This window comes from Macrotis lagotis, chromosome X, assembly GCF_037893015.1.
Source record: "Macrotis lagotis isolate mMagLag1 chromosome X, bilby.v1.9.chrom.fasta, whole genome shotgun sequence".
Taxonomy (NCBI): Eukaryota; Metazoa; Chordata; class Mammalia; order Peramelemorphia; family Peramelidae; genus Macrotis; species Macrotis lagotis.
The window spans coordinates 305,140,716-305,155,843 of NC_133666.1; the positions used below are offsets into that span (position 1 = coordinate 305,140,716).

Consider the following 15,128-nt stretch of genomic DNA (forward strand, 5'->3'; position numbering starts at 1 on the left):
GGTAATTATTAAGTGTCCGAGGCTGGCTTTGAACTCAGGTCCACCTAGCTGGTCCCCCCCTCCCAGTAAAATTTTCACCTGAAATTCAAATACAGTCAAATCATGTATTTATGCTAACTGAAGGGAAGAGGGATGTGGATAAGCCAAAATTAAATTTGCTTTTAGAATTTTCCCCCCTTTGTAAATGTTTGAAGTTTTTTTACCTTTTTAATTTATTTCTAGCTCTTATGTCCCAGCTAAAAAAAAATGAAAATATGCTTTTAAATGTTACTGCTGAAGGATATTATAATTATAGTAAATGCTTCCAATAAACAATAGTACTTCACAGTTCACAATATAGACACAGAACAAAGTGCTTCACTTAACTTATCTCAAATGATCTGTGCAACAATTCTGTGAGGTACTATCATAGTGCAATTTTATGATTCCTCCTATACAAACCTCCACCCCCCCCCCAAATCCCAAATAGACACTATGTTTTGTATTTACATTTGAAAAGGATGTATCTAATGCTTAGGGACTTCACAACATTTCAGACAAAATAATGGAGTAAAATGAAGGCTCCAACCAAACAAAGAATGAAAGTTTTTTTTGCTTCCCCATCTACTTCCATCCAAATGGTGAATTTTGCTAACTGATAACCTGGTGATGCCCTATCGTCCTACAAATTCCTCTTGTAAATAAAAAGCAAAAGATAATAGAATATTTCTCTAAATTCTCTTCATTTTCAGGATTAGATTATGTTTAGTTTTGATTGATCCACTGATGCAGTACTGTATCATACATTACAAACCTCAAATTTTATCAGACTATAAAATCACTAAGATTTGAAAAATAAGGGGCAGCTAGGTGGTATAGTGGATAAAGTACCGGCCCTGGAGTCAGGAGTACCTGGGTTCAAATCCGGCCTCAGACACTTAATAATTACCTAGCCGTGTGGCCTTGGGCAAGCCACTTAACCCCATTGCCTTGCAAAAACCTAAAAAAACAAAACAAAACGAAAAATAGTTTGCTCTTTTGTAAGAACAAAGGTTAGAAATGCTTTCTGAGGCATTCTTGCCACCAATTTTTTTCATTTAGGATGTGTGTGTGTGTGTGTGTGTGTGTGTGTGTGTGTGTAGGTATGTATGTGCAAGCAATTAAATCCTACACTGTAAAATATCTTCAGAGTTTACCTGGGAAAATATAAGCATTGTTTCCTTGGGCTGGGGTAAAAGATCTCCCATCTTTTAATTTCACAGGTTCAAATGGACTACCACTGGCAAATAAGCATCGACCCTGTTTAAATAAAATAGATTATCAGTCAAAGATTATCAGTTAAAGCCATATGACTTTTTTCAGAACAACAATTCAGGATGAATTCAAATAAATTAAGTCCTACAGTTATGAAGCAAAAAAACCTGTGAGATCCAAGTCAATATTTCTAAGGCAATAAAAAACAGCTAATAATATAACATTAAAAAAACAAAATTCATACATTTGAATGAACAAGAATGTACATTATTAGCACAACTTTGCAAAATGTTGCTAATTTTGGAAAAAATTAATTTCTAAAGACAAGACTTTATCCTATTTGTATATTCAATTTTGAACCTAAAAACTCAGGATAAAATCCTTGGCAAATCTATACCACAATCCATATGATTCTATTACTTGTTATTGAAAGAGGAGAAATGAGTATGAAAATTTTACAATATATACTTTTAGAAAAACAAGCCTATGACATAACCTTTTTTTAATCTTAGTAAAAAAATGAAACTTTATGATTACCTTGAAGGCAAGCACTAAACTTTCTAATTTGTTTGTATTCTCTGCAACAAAAATTATTCAGTAATTTCCATTGACCTAAGCAGTATTTATAAGAATTGTTAGATATGACAAATAACTTTTTGGAAAGTAAATAATTTTCCTATAAAGTATCAGTATCAGAAAGCAAAGAATATTGAATAACATAATCACTCATTTGAATATCCAGAAATTATCTGTCATGAACAATGTTAAAATGTATAGATTGCAATTGGATTTTCAACTAACTCCATAAATATTAAGAGTATATTTTCATGATATCAAGCTCTTAAGCAGTATCTTGATTATCACTTCAAACTATTATGAATTCTGATAAAGCAGATGACAGATTATACTTAGTGATCTAATTATACCCAGTTCATTTAATTCTTTTAACAGCATACCATTAATATTCACATACTTAACCTCTCATTTAGTACCTTGAATCCTATCCTATCTGTAAGATAGGCTAAATGAGATTTTCAAAAGAAAATATTTTCATACAACAGCAGAGGGCACTAGAATACCAAAATTTTCTAATATGCTTTCCCTGAATACAACCTACAATTACAAATAAAACATGACCATGAAGTAAGTTTTTTTTTAGTTTTTTTTTTTTTGCAAGGCAAATGGGGTTAAGTGGCTTGCCCAAGGCCACACAGCTAGGTAATTATTAAGTGTCTGAGGCCACATTTGAACTCAGGTTCTCCTGACTCCAGGGCTGGTACTCTATCCACTGTGCCACCTAGCTGCCCCCCAATTACTATTATTAATAATAAGTCATCTTTGTGTCAGATTTTAATCTACTTCAGGAGTCAACCAATATCCTCTAATTGTAGTATATCCCTTTTTTTCCTTTTATATACTCTGTATATCCCATATTCATTCAAATGCTCTCTAAAATAGTTAGAACTATATCTTGAAAATATTTTATATTTGCTTACACATGGGCATTCTATATATAAGTATATGTAGATATATCTAATATATTTAGTATACCTACTTTTTATGTAAAAATATAAGTCTGAATATAGATGTGTATACATATACACACACACATATAATATTTATGTTTATAAATGTAAACTCCTTGAAGGCTCAGACTGTTTTTATTTTGGCTTTGTATCCCTAGTACCTAGTATGTACCTTGCCCAAGAGAAGGTGCTTAACAAATGTGGAACAAAGTGAAGATCCCCTGAACTAAGACTTCCAAAAAATCATTTATTTATTTATTTATTTGTTTGTTTGTTTTTGGATTTTTACAAATTTTCCCCAATTTCACTTCCTTCCCCCCCACTCCCATCCATAGAAGGCAGTCTGTTAGTCTTTACATTGTTTCCATGTTATAAATTAATCTAAATTGAATGTGTTGAGAAATCATATCTTTAAAGGAAAAAAAATAAAATATAAGAGATAGCAAAATTACATAAGATACCATTTTTTTTTAATTAAAGGTAATAGTCTTTGGTCTTTGTTCAAACTCCACAATTCATTCTCTGTATACATATAGTATTCTCCATCGCCCCCAGAATTGTCCCTGATTGTTGCACTTATGAAATCAGCAAGTCCATTAAGATTGCTCATCAACCCCATGTTGCTGTTAGTGTTCAGCTCATCTTGCTCAGCATCAGTTCATGATGAATTCTCTGAATTCCTATCCCTCCTGGTTTCTAATAGAACAATAGTGTTCCATAATTTACAGATATCACAATTTATTCAGCCATTCCCCAGTTGATGGACATTCCAAATCTTTGCCACCACAAATAGAGTTGCTATGAATACTTTTGTACAAGTGACGTTTTTACTCTTTTTCATGATCTCTTCAGGGTATAGACCCAGTAGTGGTATTGCTGGATCAAAGGTTATGCATATTTTTATTGCCCTTTGGGCATAATTCTAAATTGCTCTCCAGAAAGGCTGGATGAGTTTACAGCTCAATGTCCCAGATTTCCCATATCCCCTCCAACATTGATCATTGTCCTCTCTAGTAATATTGGCCAGTCTGAGAGGTGTGAGGTGGTACCTCAGAGATGCTTTAATTTGCATTTCTAGTAAGTGATTTAGAGCAATTTTTCATGTGACTATGGATCACTTTAATTTCCTCATTTGTAAATTGCCTCTGCATATCCTTTGATCATCTGTCAATTGGGGAATGGCTTTTTTTTTTTATAAATTTGATTCATTTCTTTATATATTTTAGAAATGAGTCCTTTGTCAGAAATACTAGTTGTAAAAACTGTTTCCCAATTTACTAAATTTCTTTTGATCTTGGTTACAGTGGTTTTGTCTGTGCAAAAGCTTTTTAATTTAAAATCAAAATTATCTATCTAGTTTCATAGGTACAATAGGACCTTTATGACTCAAAAAGGTAAAAGGGGACAAAACCAAGAAATACAGAACAGTAGTAGGCACAATGTCTGACACAGGCTCCAATAAATGTTCTCTTTTTGATTGATTGAACTGAATTTCAGAAAAGTTTCAGGAATGCTTAAGCCCAAAATGATTCAAGTTTTTCAACAAATGCTAAAGAAAACCAAAGTTTAAAGTATATTTGAAACAAGACATAATAATAATAATAATAATAATAATAATAGTAATAGTTTACATGCTAAGTGATTTACCCTTTAAAGAATGCTTTATACATGTATTATTTCATTTGATCTTCCAAAAAACCCTGAAATAGATATGCTGTCATAGAAAGTTTATTAAATTTAAAACGAGATGACTAGGGTTCGAATCTTATTGCTGTTACTTACTAGCTATGTGACCTTAGTTAACTTACTTAACCTCTCTGTGCCTCAGTTTTCTCACCTGTAGAATAAGGATAATCAATTCTCTTACCACTGACTTTACAAGACTGTTGTGATTATACTTGTAAAGCATTCTGAAACTGAAAAACATTGTATCAGATAGTAGTACAAATTTTATTACTAACATTTAGAACTATAACTAAAGATAAGAAGTTAAATGACAGGTAATGTCAGATTATGGACCTGAACTCAAACCCTAGATGTTTACGATTATACCACAGCACATGTCAGACACAGTCTAACTGCTTGAGAGGATAGTATAATTTTAAAAGATAACAGAGAAGGACAATTCCTCAACTTCTCTTTCCTACTGTGGAATGAACAATTCTAAAAGCTTCCATGTGACCCTGTGCCTGAGATCCGAGAAAAAGAATTCAGGAGGTTTGAAGAGAATGGGGAGAAGAGGATTTTCGCTAATTGACAAAAATACATCATTTTTAAAAAAGAAGTGGTAAAAATCACTGTGAAGAATTCTGGAATAGACCAGGAGGCAACATGATTTCCTAAATCAAGCCATGTTAACTTTATTTCCTTTTTTTGATATAATTAGCCTGATAGATCAAGGAAAACAGTTATAGAAAGATCAAATGAGAATGTATTTTAATCATTTATCAAGTGTTAGTTATTATTTTGGATGTGAAGAGTATCCCAAAGCCTCAGTGTACTTTTAAGTTAGCTTAAAACTACAGTGAGACTTTGGACTCTTGCATACTGATTAATCAAAGCTTTTATCCAAGCCTCTTAACCATCTTCATAGTAATATGAGCAAGTTAATCATATTAGCAGACTAATGAATAATAATTCTGTGTCAAACAGGAAGAGACTCTAAAAGTAGGTCATAAGTAATAAGGCTATCTGGAATACCAGGTTTCCGCTTTTCATAATTATTATATTCCTTGTATTGGGTCTTCCTTAAAAATAAGAGAATCACAGGAAAGATACTACAAGAGATGCTAAAGTTTTATATTTTCCCCAAACTGAATTTGAACAGATTTCACATACAACAAGATATTGTAAAATAAATTATCCAGGATCCATAAATAAATTAAAACCAACAACTTGGTAATATTCCCAGTTCTTCTCAGCTGGATAAAAACTTTACAAAGATAGAAAAGGTCACTGTTGCTGTTGTATAGCCTTCATTTTTGAAGGGAACCAGACTGAGGACAGTTCCTATATCATGGTAGTACATCTGATTGTCATCTTTGAAAAACACAAATAATTTAAGAACTATTAGTTTTTTTATGCTGTTTGTGCTCCTTTCTCTCCCTTCCATTTTTTTTTCTTCTTTTGTCTATTCCTCTTTTCTAAGATGACTGATCTTTAAAACCATCCAAAACTGTAAGGTGATATTTTGAGTATCTTTTTTTAATAACTGATTTTTTTAAGGTTAAATAACACTCTGAGAGCAAATAATTTTACAACAAAACTAATCTTTCATTTGTTTTTTTTAATCAAAGTCCAAAATACAGCCAAAAATGTGAACTATGAGTTTATTTTTCATCTTCCTCAAATAATTAGTATATATTTGAATACTCTTAATATCTTACCAGACCATGCAACAATCTAAATTCTATATGGATCAAGTTCTATTAATGAATTTAATATAGTCAAATCAGAAAAGATTACAGTAATTTTGGTTGCTCATAAATAAATCTTAGAAAATTATATGTTTCTAAATGCAATACATTCTTTTATCATCAATTACCTCTGTAAGGGTGTATGCTTCTTCAGCTGTGCATTCGGCCTTTGCTGTAGGATTACTTAATGCAAATATTACTGGTCTTTCATTGATTGAGGCCATGTCTTTGATCACATTAGGAGTAAAAAGTCGACCAGCACCTGCAACACCTGTAATAAGAAAATAAAAACAACTTTTGCTACATAAATAATAATGATAATGATAAATAGAGAACAACTCTCTCTTCTTTCATAATCAATGACATGTAAGACACTGTTGGGATTTGAGAATACAAAATAATGAAAAAGTCCTGGATCTTACTGAGCTTACATTCTGGAGGGAGAAGAGTGGATACTACATGTACACATATATATTAAGACTACTAAAAGCTTGGAAAATCATAGGGAAAGCATCATTCAAGTTAATCCTTGAAGGAGACCAAGGTTTTGAAGTGGAGAAGAGGGTTTGGGGAGGTAGAGAGGGGAATGAATTGCATTCTAGGATTGGAGAATATGTGAATACATGAAAATAGTAGATGTGTACAGAGTTTGGAGAATAATTAGTAGTTCAGTATGACTGGAATGTCAAATTTCTGAAGGGGAACAGAATGAAATAAAACTGAAAAGGATAGGAGTCATAGAATGTGGAAGACTTTAAGGTACTTATATAGTATACTAGAGACACTAAGGAATCAGAGAAGACTTTGCAGCAGAGAGAGGGACCTAGACATGTGTCTTTTTTGGAAAAGTTTTTGGTGGTCATGCTGATACACTACTGAGAAAATTATCAGTTTTATTTTTATCTTTAGGTTCTATTGATGTTGGCTTAAACATGGCAAGCACTCAATTCTACTTTTTATATAATAATAATCTGAATATTTCATTATTGCAAAAGATATATATATGGCTTAGAAAACTATAATAAATGAAACTATTTCTAAAGCCTTTAGATAGTTTAGAATTATAGTGTTTTGTAAATCACATTTTTTTTTTAGGTTTTTGCAAGGCAAACAGGGTTAAGTGGCTTGCCAAAGGCCACACGGCTAGGTAATTATTAAGTGTCTGAGACCAGATTTGAACCCAGGTACTCCTGACTCCAGGGCTGGTGCTTTATCCACTACACCACCTAGCCGCCCCTTGTAAATCACATTATTATAAAACTTACAAGTTCAGTTGTTTCAGGCTTAACAAAAAGTGGTCCACTTTAGAGCCCTATTCAAATGCAACTAAATTTTTGAATATCTGGACTTGTTCGTAGAATTTTTTTATAAAGGGATATAAATAATAAAGTTATGTTTGCTGTTGCAGTGAATATTTTGACAGTCTATTACAAAGGACTTTTGTCCTTGGACTTTTTTCCTCTGAAGTCTTTGTTCAAAAAGAGACATCTCAGCATGTCATGTTGGTCTGAAATCTTCTTTAATCTTTTAGCAATTCAGTATTTAGACAGAGATAATTTTTGTGTTAAATTAAGAATAGACTCAGAAAAGGAAGAGTTCTTAGAGATCATTTAACCTAACCCATTCATTCGAGAAACCTGAGACACAGATCTACCCATATATAAGCCACATGGATGGTTAGCCACAAGGCCAGGAGTGGAACTAGAGTCTCCATCCTTCTAGCTCAATGTTCTTTCATTGCCCTTATGGAGCTGAATGCAGTATTTCTGACTATATATATATATATATATATATATATATATATATATATATATATATAGTATCATGGGAACAGCCCAGCATCTCACCTCAGCTTTATTCAGAATGTAAGTTCATTATTCCTCACTGACTCTACAAAGCACTCTAAAATGAAGTATTAGTAAATAAACAGTTGAAGAGCAGAAAAACAATAATTCCTAGAAAATGCTTTATTTTCCATATATCATAAATTGTATCTAAATAAACATTAATCTTATGCTAAAAGGATGTATTAATTTATTCCTTGACAAGCATTTTGTTTTCTTTTTGCAACGCAATGGGGTTAAGTGACTTGCCCAAGGCCACACAGCTAGGTAATTGTTAAGTGTCTGAGGGCAGATTTGAACTCAGGTTCTCTTGACTCCAGGACTGGTGCTCTATTCACTGTGCCACCTAGCTGACCCGACAAGCACTTATTAAGTTATATAAAAGGATATAGACTACATATTGGGTGAGGTATGGCAAGTCATTAAGATTTCTTTTTTCTCATAGAGCTTGAAGGATGTGATCTGTTCACAACCAAATGATATATGATAATTGGATAATAGCTCAAGAAAGGACCCTAATAAAATGAAGTGATTAAAAGTACATTAAAATTGGGAGGAGTTTAAAGGAATGGTAGTTTTTTTCAGTGATTGAGACTTGCAGGATATTCCATGTATAGAGAACACTATGAATAAAGGTATTTTATATAAAGGAAATTATAAATGGAACGAAGTGAGTCGAGGAAGACTATGAAACAGATTATAAAAGAGGTGGTGTTTTAAGTATCAGGATAAGGAACAAGACGAGCTGAGTGCTGATATTCAATTCAAACAGTATTTATGAAATGCAATATCCTCAGCAGGGTTCTAGGCTTGAATGGATTTGTGTGTAAAGAAGATTAATTAGGTAATGGAGTGGTGAATTGGAACAAGGGGAATGAAGATGGGAAAATTGGTTCCTGCCTTATGAGATACTGTCCTGGGATAGTGAGAAATAAAGAGATGTCTTGTAGAAGAGCAGACAGTGTGACTAATTACATGTGGGAAATGAGGAAGAATCAAGTATTAGAGTTGACACCCAAGTATTCAATATGGGAATATGTATTACTATATCTGAAACTTCCAAGAGGCAGAATTAGATTGTGTTTGCTTAACAAACAGATCAGCAAATTGGATTACCATCTTTACTCACCAATAATAGCTGTAGGTTTAAGTATATTTACTGCATCTTCAAAAGTTTTAGGTATGGTTTCAGGAGCTAAGTGAGCAAATGGTTCTTGATGGCTATCTATCATATCTTTCCTTCCCTATATTTCCAAGTAAAATAATACTTTTGTTAGTATAGAAAATTTTAAAAGTTAAAATAAAAAGACATCATTTTTATAAGCGCATTGTTATCTTTATTTTAGTCACATATATCTTTTTATTTTCCCTTTCTTTTATGAAGTATTCCATTTTATTTATTCTTCCCCATATGTCTGAGGACCTTTTACTATTTCTAAAATTGATGTGCTTTCTCAAAATTTACTTAAGTCTACAAAATTCTCTTAGCTCTGAAAGATCACAAAAATTGATGGAATATGACAATTAAAATAACTTCCTGCTTCTTCTAGGGTCCAGTCTTCTTTTTTCTTTTTACATTTTTCTATTTTTTTCCTTCATAAGATTTCCTCAAGTTCCCTCTTCCATGTATTTTTACTGCCAAAGCTCTAGTCTTCCACTGCTTATGAAACTGTGAGATCCCCAAATGGTAGGTACTATACACTCAATTTTTGTATTCTCCAACACCTTATGGGGAGGGTGCAAATGGTATGTGCTTTGAATTATTGAATTGAACTTGGAACTACAGTAGCCTTTCAACCTGTGTATTTACTCTTCCTTCAGTATAACTTAGATTTAGCAGTAGCAATTTTGCTTTTTCACAAAGTAGTATTTTCATATTGACATTTCTCTTAGATACATACAATAGCTCCCAACTAACTTAAAAAAATATTTTATTGATACTCTCCCCACCTACCCCACCTCCACCTTTTAACATGATTTTCTGTTGATCCCTCTCAGTTTACTTCCATTCATTCCTTAAAAAACTCCCTCTTGGAACAATTAAGTAAATTAAGCAAGGTAAAACAACATATTACAATTACTTCTTTTACTTCAATTTAAACCAATCATGGGTTTTTTCAAGTATACTATGAATTTCAAACTGATTTCTACCCTTCTCTATTTTGGAGAAGGCACAGGTTTTTGCAAAGTATCTCTAACAATTCTCTTCTCTCTCTTTCCCACTGTCCTTTCTTTTTCTATACTCTGCCTCTTTAACATTCCAAGCAAAGGATTAATAATATGGCCAGGGAGAGAAAAAAGGAAATAACATCACAGATTGCAATTTTAGAGTTAGAAGAGACCTCAGAAGCCATCTAGTCCAAAATGCTCTTTAAAGATGAAGATAAGGAGACCTGGTAGTTAATAAACTATGAGATCAAGGTGTTTAGGTCTTAAAGGGGTCATCAAAATTAATGTTGAAGTCCCCAAAAATGATGGCAAGGACTACAGATGAGAGTGAGACTGTTACTTAAGGTAATGATATAATTGTTACTAAAATATTTTATCATATAGTAGTTATGGACAATTGAATTCTAGCTGCAAATTAGCATTTTTTCATCAACTGAGATGGGGTCACTTAAAATTTTATGCTTTGTATTAATGATAAAAATCTTGACCTGTATTAGTGTAATGCTGGCATAATAAATGAGCAGCAAAAGATTTATAGAAAAATAACATGAGTTCTTTCAAATAAATGACTTGAGCTCAAGTGATCTATGTAACAGGCAATTTCTATATTATTGCATTATGTCCCCCTTATCCTTAATAATCTTAATTGTGAAATAAGGCACTTAATATGAAACAGATGAAATTAAGAAGGAGCAGAAGACAAATCTAAGCATTGTAAAACTAAGAAAAAGACTTAAATATAATAAAAAAGCATATGCAAACTAAGAAATTTCCTTGAATTTTCAAAAAATAACCAACTTTTATCTGTGGGTTGGTCTCAATTTCCTCATCTGTAAGATCAGGAAATGGGAATAGATAACTTCTAAGCTATCTTCCAGCTTTAATTCTATGATCTTTTGGTGATTCTGAATTGAGTTAGTACAATAAATTGAATAGCAATTTAATTCAACAAACACTGGGTGCCTATTATGTAAAAAGTACTGTGCACGTTCTTGGGAATATATTGAAAAACAAACTGGGGACTACCTTCAAGGAGTTTCTACTGTATCAGAAATAAGGTCATTTGAGGAGGGAGAGTACTAAGAATTTTAGAGTATCAAGGATAGTTTCACCATGAAGTGTAGTATCTGAACTGATCCTGGAAAGACAATAGTAATCATATAAGGAAATACATTCCAGTGATAAAGATAGTATGTTAGGACCTAAAGGATAACATGAATTGGTAAGAGACCTACCTAGTAAGCATAATTATGTGAGTTCACCAGAACAGAAGTAGAAAAGGTGAATAATGGAAGTGATTGGTGGAAGAGTGGCAGTATGAGGAAGCAGGAGAGAGCTAAGAGATTCAAAGGTGGAGCAGAGAACATTTCTGAAATAGCATATTGGAACATCAAGACTAGGAAGGGAGGAAAGTGAGATTACAACAACAGGAATGTGGGGAAGAACATATAAAGGATAGATAAAGTAAGGTAGAGATTCAGGCCATGGGAAGCAATGAACTAGAAGTCAGACTATTCGAGGGAACATCAATGTGAATTTTTCAGTGACCATATATGAGAGGAAGGAATAAGATGTAAGAAAAACTGCAGGCCAGTGAGAGAATTCTTTGGGAAAGAAGAGAAGGCACTGTGAAATTTATTAGTTGGCAGTAAATAGAATCTGGATAGAGTAGATATCTGAGGAGAGATTGCTGAGAGAAGGCAGGAGAAGAAAAATTAGAAGTAGCATCAGGAAAAGATAGGCAGATTCTAATTCACAGAATCTGAGAGCTGGAAGGGCCCTCATAAGGTAACTAATCTAACCCAATCATAAACAGAATCCCCACTGTAATATGCCTGACAGATGATAAAATTTAGATTCTTATCCAAATCTTTAGATTATGTTCTTCCTGAAGCCTCAATTTGCTTCTTTGCATCTTTCACTTACTGCTCATGCTTCTACCACCTGGGGTCAAACAAAACAAATCTCATTCCTCTTACACATGACAATCCATCAAATTCTAGAAGATAGTTGTCATGTTCCAATTCACTGATGAAGGACCCAAGCACAGGTCCCTAGGGTGCTTCACAGGAGACATCCTGTCACATTAACACTGACTCACCATTAAAGACTACTATTGGGGGGCAGCTAACTGGCACAGTAAATTAGAGCACTGGCCCAGGAGTCAGGAGAATCTAAATTCAAATCTGGCCTCAGATACTAAATAATTGCTTGGCTATGTGACCTTGGGCAAGTCACTTAACCCCACTGCCTTGTAAAAACATAAAAAAAACCCTATTGGAACCCAACTATCCATTCAGTTATGTATACTGCTGGTTATATGATTATTTAATACACATGTCTCCAATTTTTCCACAAGGAAAAGTATGAGGAACTACTAAGATTTAGATAAATGCAGGTAAGCACTGCATAAATTCATTGAACAATCATGTCAAAATAAGAAAATGAAATTAGTTTGGCATGTCCCTTCTTGATGAAGCAGGTTGCTTTGTGTGATTATCACTGTTTTTCTAGTAAGATGGTCACCAACCATCTCTAATGAATTATTTGGACTAGCAAGTTGATGGAAGGAGCATTAGTTAATATTACCTGGAAAAAATTAGGTTTAAACCTAACTTTAAAACACTTTAAAAAGAACAGTGTGTGAGTAGAGATAGAATAAAGGGAAATTTGTTAAATTTTAAGGGGAAGGTAGGGAGTAGTGTTGAGGACAGAAATAGGAGATAAAATTAAAGGGACTTTTTGTTTTGGCAGATATCTATGGTGAATTATAGTAATCAGGGAATCAGATAGTAATCAGATAGGGTGGTATTGGGACCAGGAGGGTCATGTGTTGAAGAGGTTTTTGATCCTAGTTATCTCATAGCTACTTCATTCTACTCACACCTCTTTCCATACAATTCCAGTGAATTAGAACTGTGGCAGAGACTGAACATCTGGACTGAAAGTGGTAGTGGTGTTACCCTTCATTCACCTTTGCTTTTGATAGTGACAGAGAACTAAGATAGATAACTCCTGAAATTCTCCCTCTCTTTAATATTCAATCTCTATCCATTAAGTCTTTCTTATGCCTATAAATATACCCAGATCATACATATACATGTATATGCCCACATAGGTATCATAAATATATATAGGTATATGCCCAAATAGAAATACACGCATACACCAATATCTTAGTCAACCGAACTACTTGAAAAAGCCATCTAAAAACACTGCTTCTGGGGCAGCTAGGTAGTGCAGTAGATAGAGCACCAGTCCTGGAATCAGGAGGACTCGAGTTCAAAACCTGCTTCAGACCCTTGATACTTTGTGTGACACTGGGTGAGTCACTTAACCCCACTACCTTACAAAAATAAAAAAAAAAATTAAAAAACCACAGCTTTCACTTTTTTTCACTTTCTTCTCAGTACCTCAGTGCTTGACTGAAAATCACCTCTCCAAAGTTTTGAGTTTGTAATTACCAGATCTAATCACTTTTTTTTCCCCTTAGGTTTTTGCAAGGCAAATGGGATTAAGTGGCTTGCCCAAGACCACACAGCTAGGTAATTATTAAGTGTCTGAGACAGGATTTGAACCCAGGTACTCCTGACTCCAGGGCCAGTGCTTTATCCATTATGCCACCTAGCTGCCCCTAATCACATTCTTTCAATCTTCTTCCATTCCAATCTCTCTATCCTCTTTTCTTTTGACTGTTCTCTATTTTATGTGACACTTTTCTTTTGGCTCCTATCTAGCTGGCCATTCCTTACTTTCCACTAATAGATCACTATCTATGTCCTGTTTATTATTGTCCTGGGCCTTCTTCTCTATCTTCTTCTTCCTCATTAGCTCCCATGCTTTAAATTATTATCTCAATGCAAATGATTCCTAAACTTATATATATATCCAGCCTTTATCTTCTTCCCTGGACTCTAATATTGATCATCAATTACTGAGTAGATATTTTCAACATGATTTCCTATAGACTAATCAAATTAAAAATGTCCAAACTAGAACCCATTATTTTCCTCTCTAACCTACTTGCCTTTTTCTTTTAGATTTTTTTTTCCAAGGCAATGGGGTTAAGTGGTTTGCCCAAGGCCACACAACTAGGTAATTATTAAGTGTCTGAGGCCGGATTTGAACTCAGGTACTCCTGACTCCAGGGCCGGTGCTCGATCCACTGCGCCACCTAGCCGTCCCTAACCTACTCTTTCCTTAACCTTCCTATTTTGTTGAGGGCATATTTCTCTATACTTGGGAGACCTGGGCTTGCAATTTCCAAATTATTCATGACCTTTTATTCTCCCTCATTCTCCAAATCTTGCCCGTTCTATCTATATAACATCACTCTCATTTGCCCCCTTCTCTCATTGACATATTTAACAATCTAGTGTAGGGTTTTAATTACCTTTCACTTGGACTACTGCAAAATCATTCTGAGTTCCTTGTCTTGTGATTTTTCTCTCTCCAATCTATTCTCCACAGTCATGTGACATCCCACAATGCCAAAGTGATTCTCCTACAACCCCAGAATAACCACATCACTATCTGCTAAAAAAAAGTTCCAGTGGCTCCCTAATTGCCCCAAGGATCAAATACAAACTCCATATGGCATTGTAAACCTTTTTCAACCTGTCTCTGGGTGACATTTCTAGTTTAAGGAAGGTTACTCTATTTCGTGCATCTTTTTGTTTCAGCTATAACCACTGTTCCTGGTTCACAGGATCCTATCTCCCATCATGCCTGAAATTCACTATGCCTTCACCTTTGTTTTTGGGAATCCCTGGCATCTTTCAAAGACCATAACTTCCTGCATGAAACCTTTCTTGATCCCTGGCACCTTGTTATTGCCCTGTTAATTTCATGTACAAGAAACTCCTGGTTGAGTGAATTCTTTTATCACTGCAAGTCAGTGCCTTCTCTGAAACTTGTGAAATAACTAGCATTAAGGCCCT

At 33.9% G+C, this 15,128-nt stretch overlaps 1 protein-coding gene across 4 annotated transcripts in view; it reads right to left on the minus strand.

The window, feature by feature from the left end:
* ME2 (malic enzyme 2) overlaps nucleotides 1-15,128 on the minus strand; it is a 79,877-nt gene that overhangs the window by 24,994 nt on the left and 39,755 nt on the right. For all 4 annotated transcript variants that reach the window (XR_012472489.1, XM_074206987.1, XM_074206988.1 and 1 more), the window contains exons 11-13: nucleotides 9,149-9,263; nucleotides 6,304-6,446; nucleotides 1,176-1,278 (exon numbers count right to left, since the gene is read on the minus strand). Coding sequence is in view for 3 of the 4 variants with exons in the window: in XM_074206987.1 (XP_074063088.1) it covers nucleotides 1,176-1,278; nucleotides 6,304-6,446; nucleotides 9,149-9,263 (361 nt within the window). In the remaining variant the exon portion in view is untranslated. The remainder of the gene's footprint in view (nucleotides 1-1,175; nucleotides 1,279-6,303; nucleotides 6,447-9,148; nucleotides 9,264-15,128) is intronic.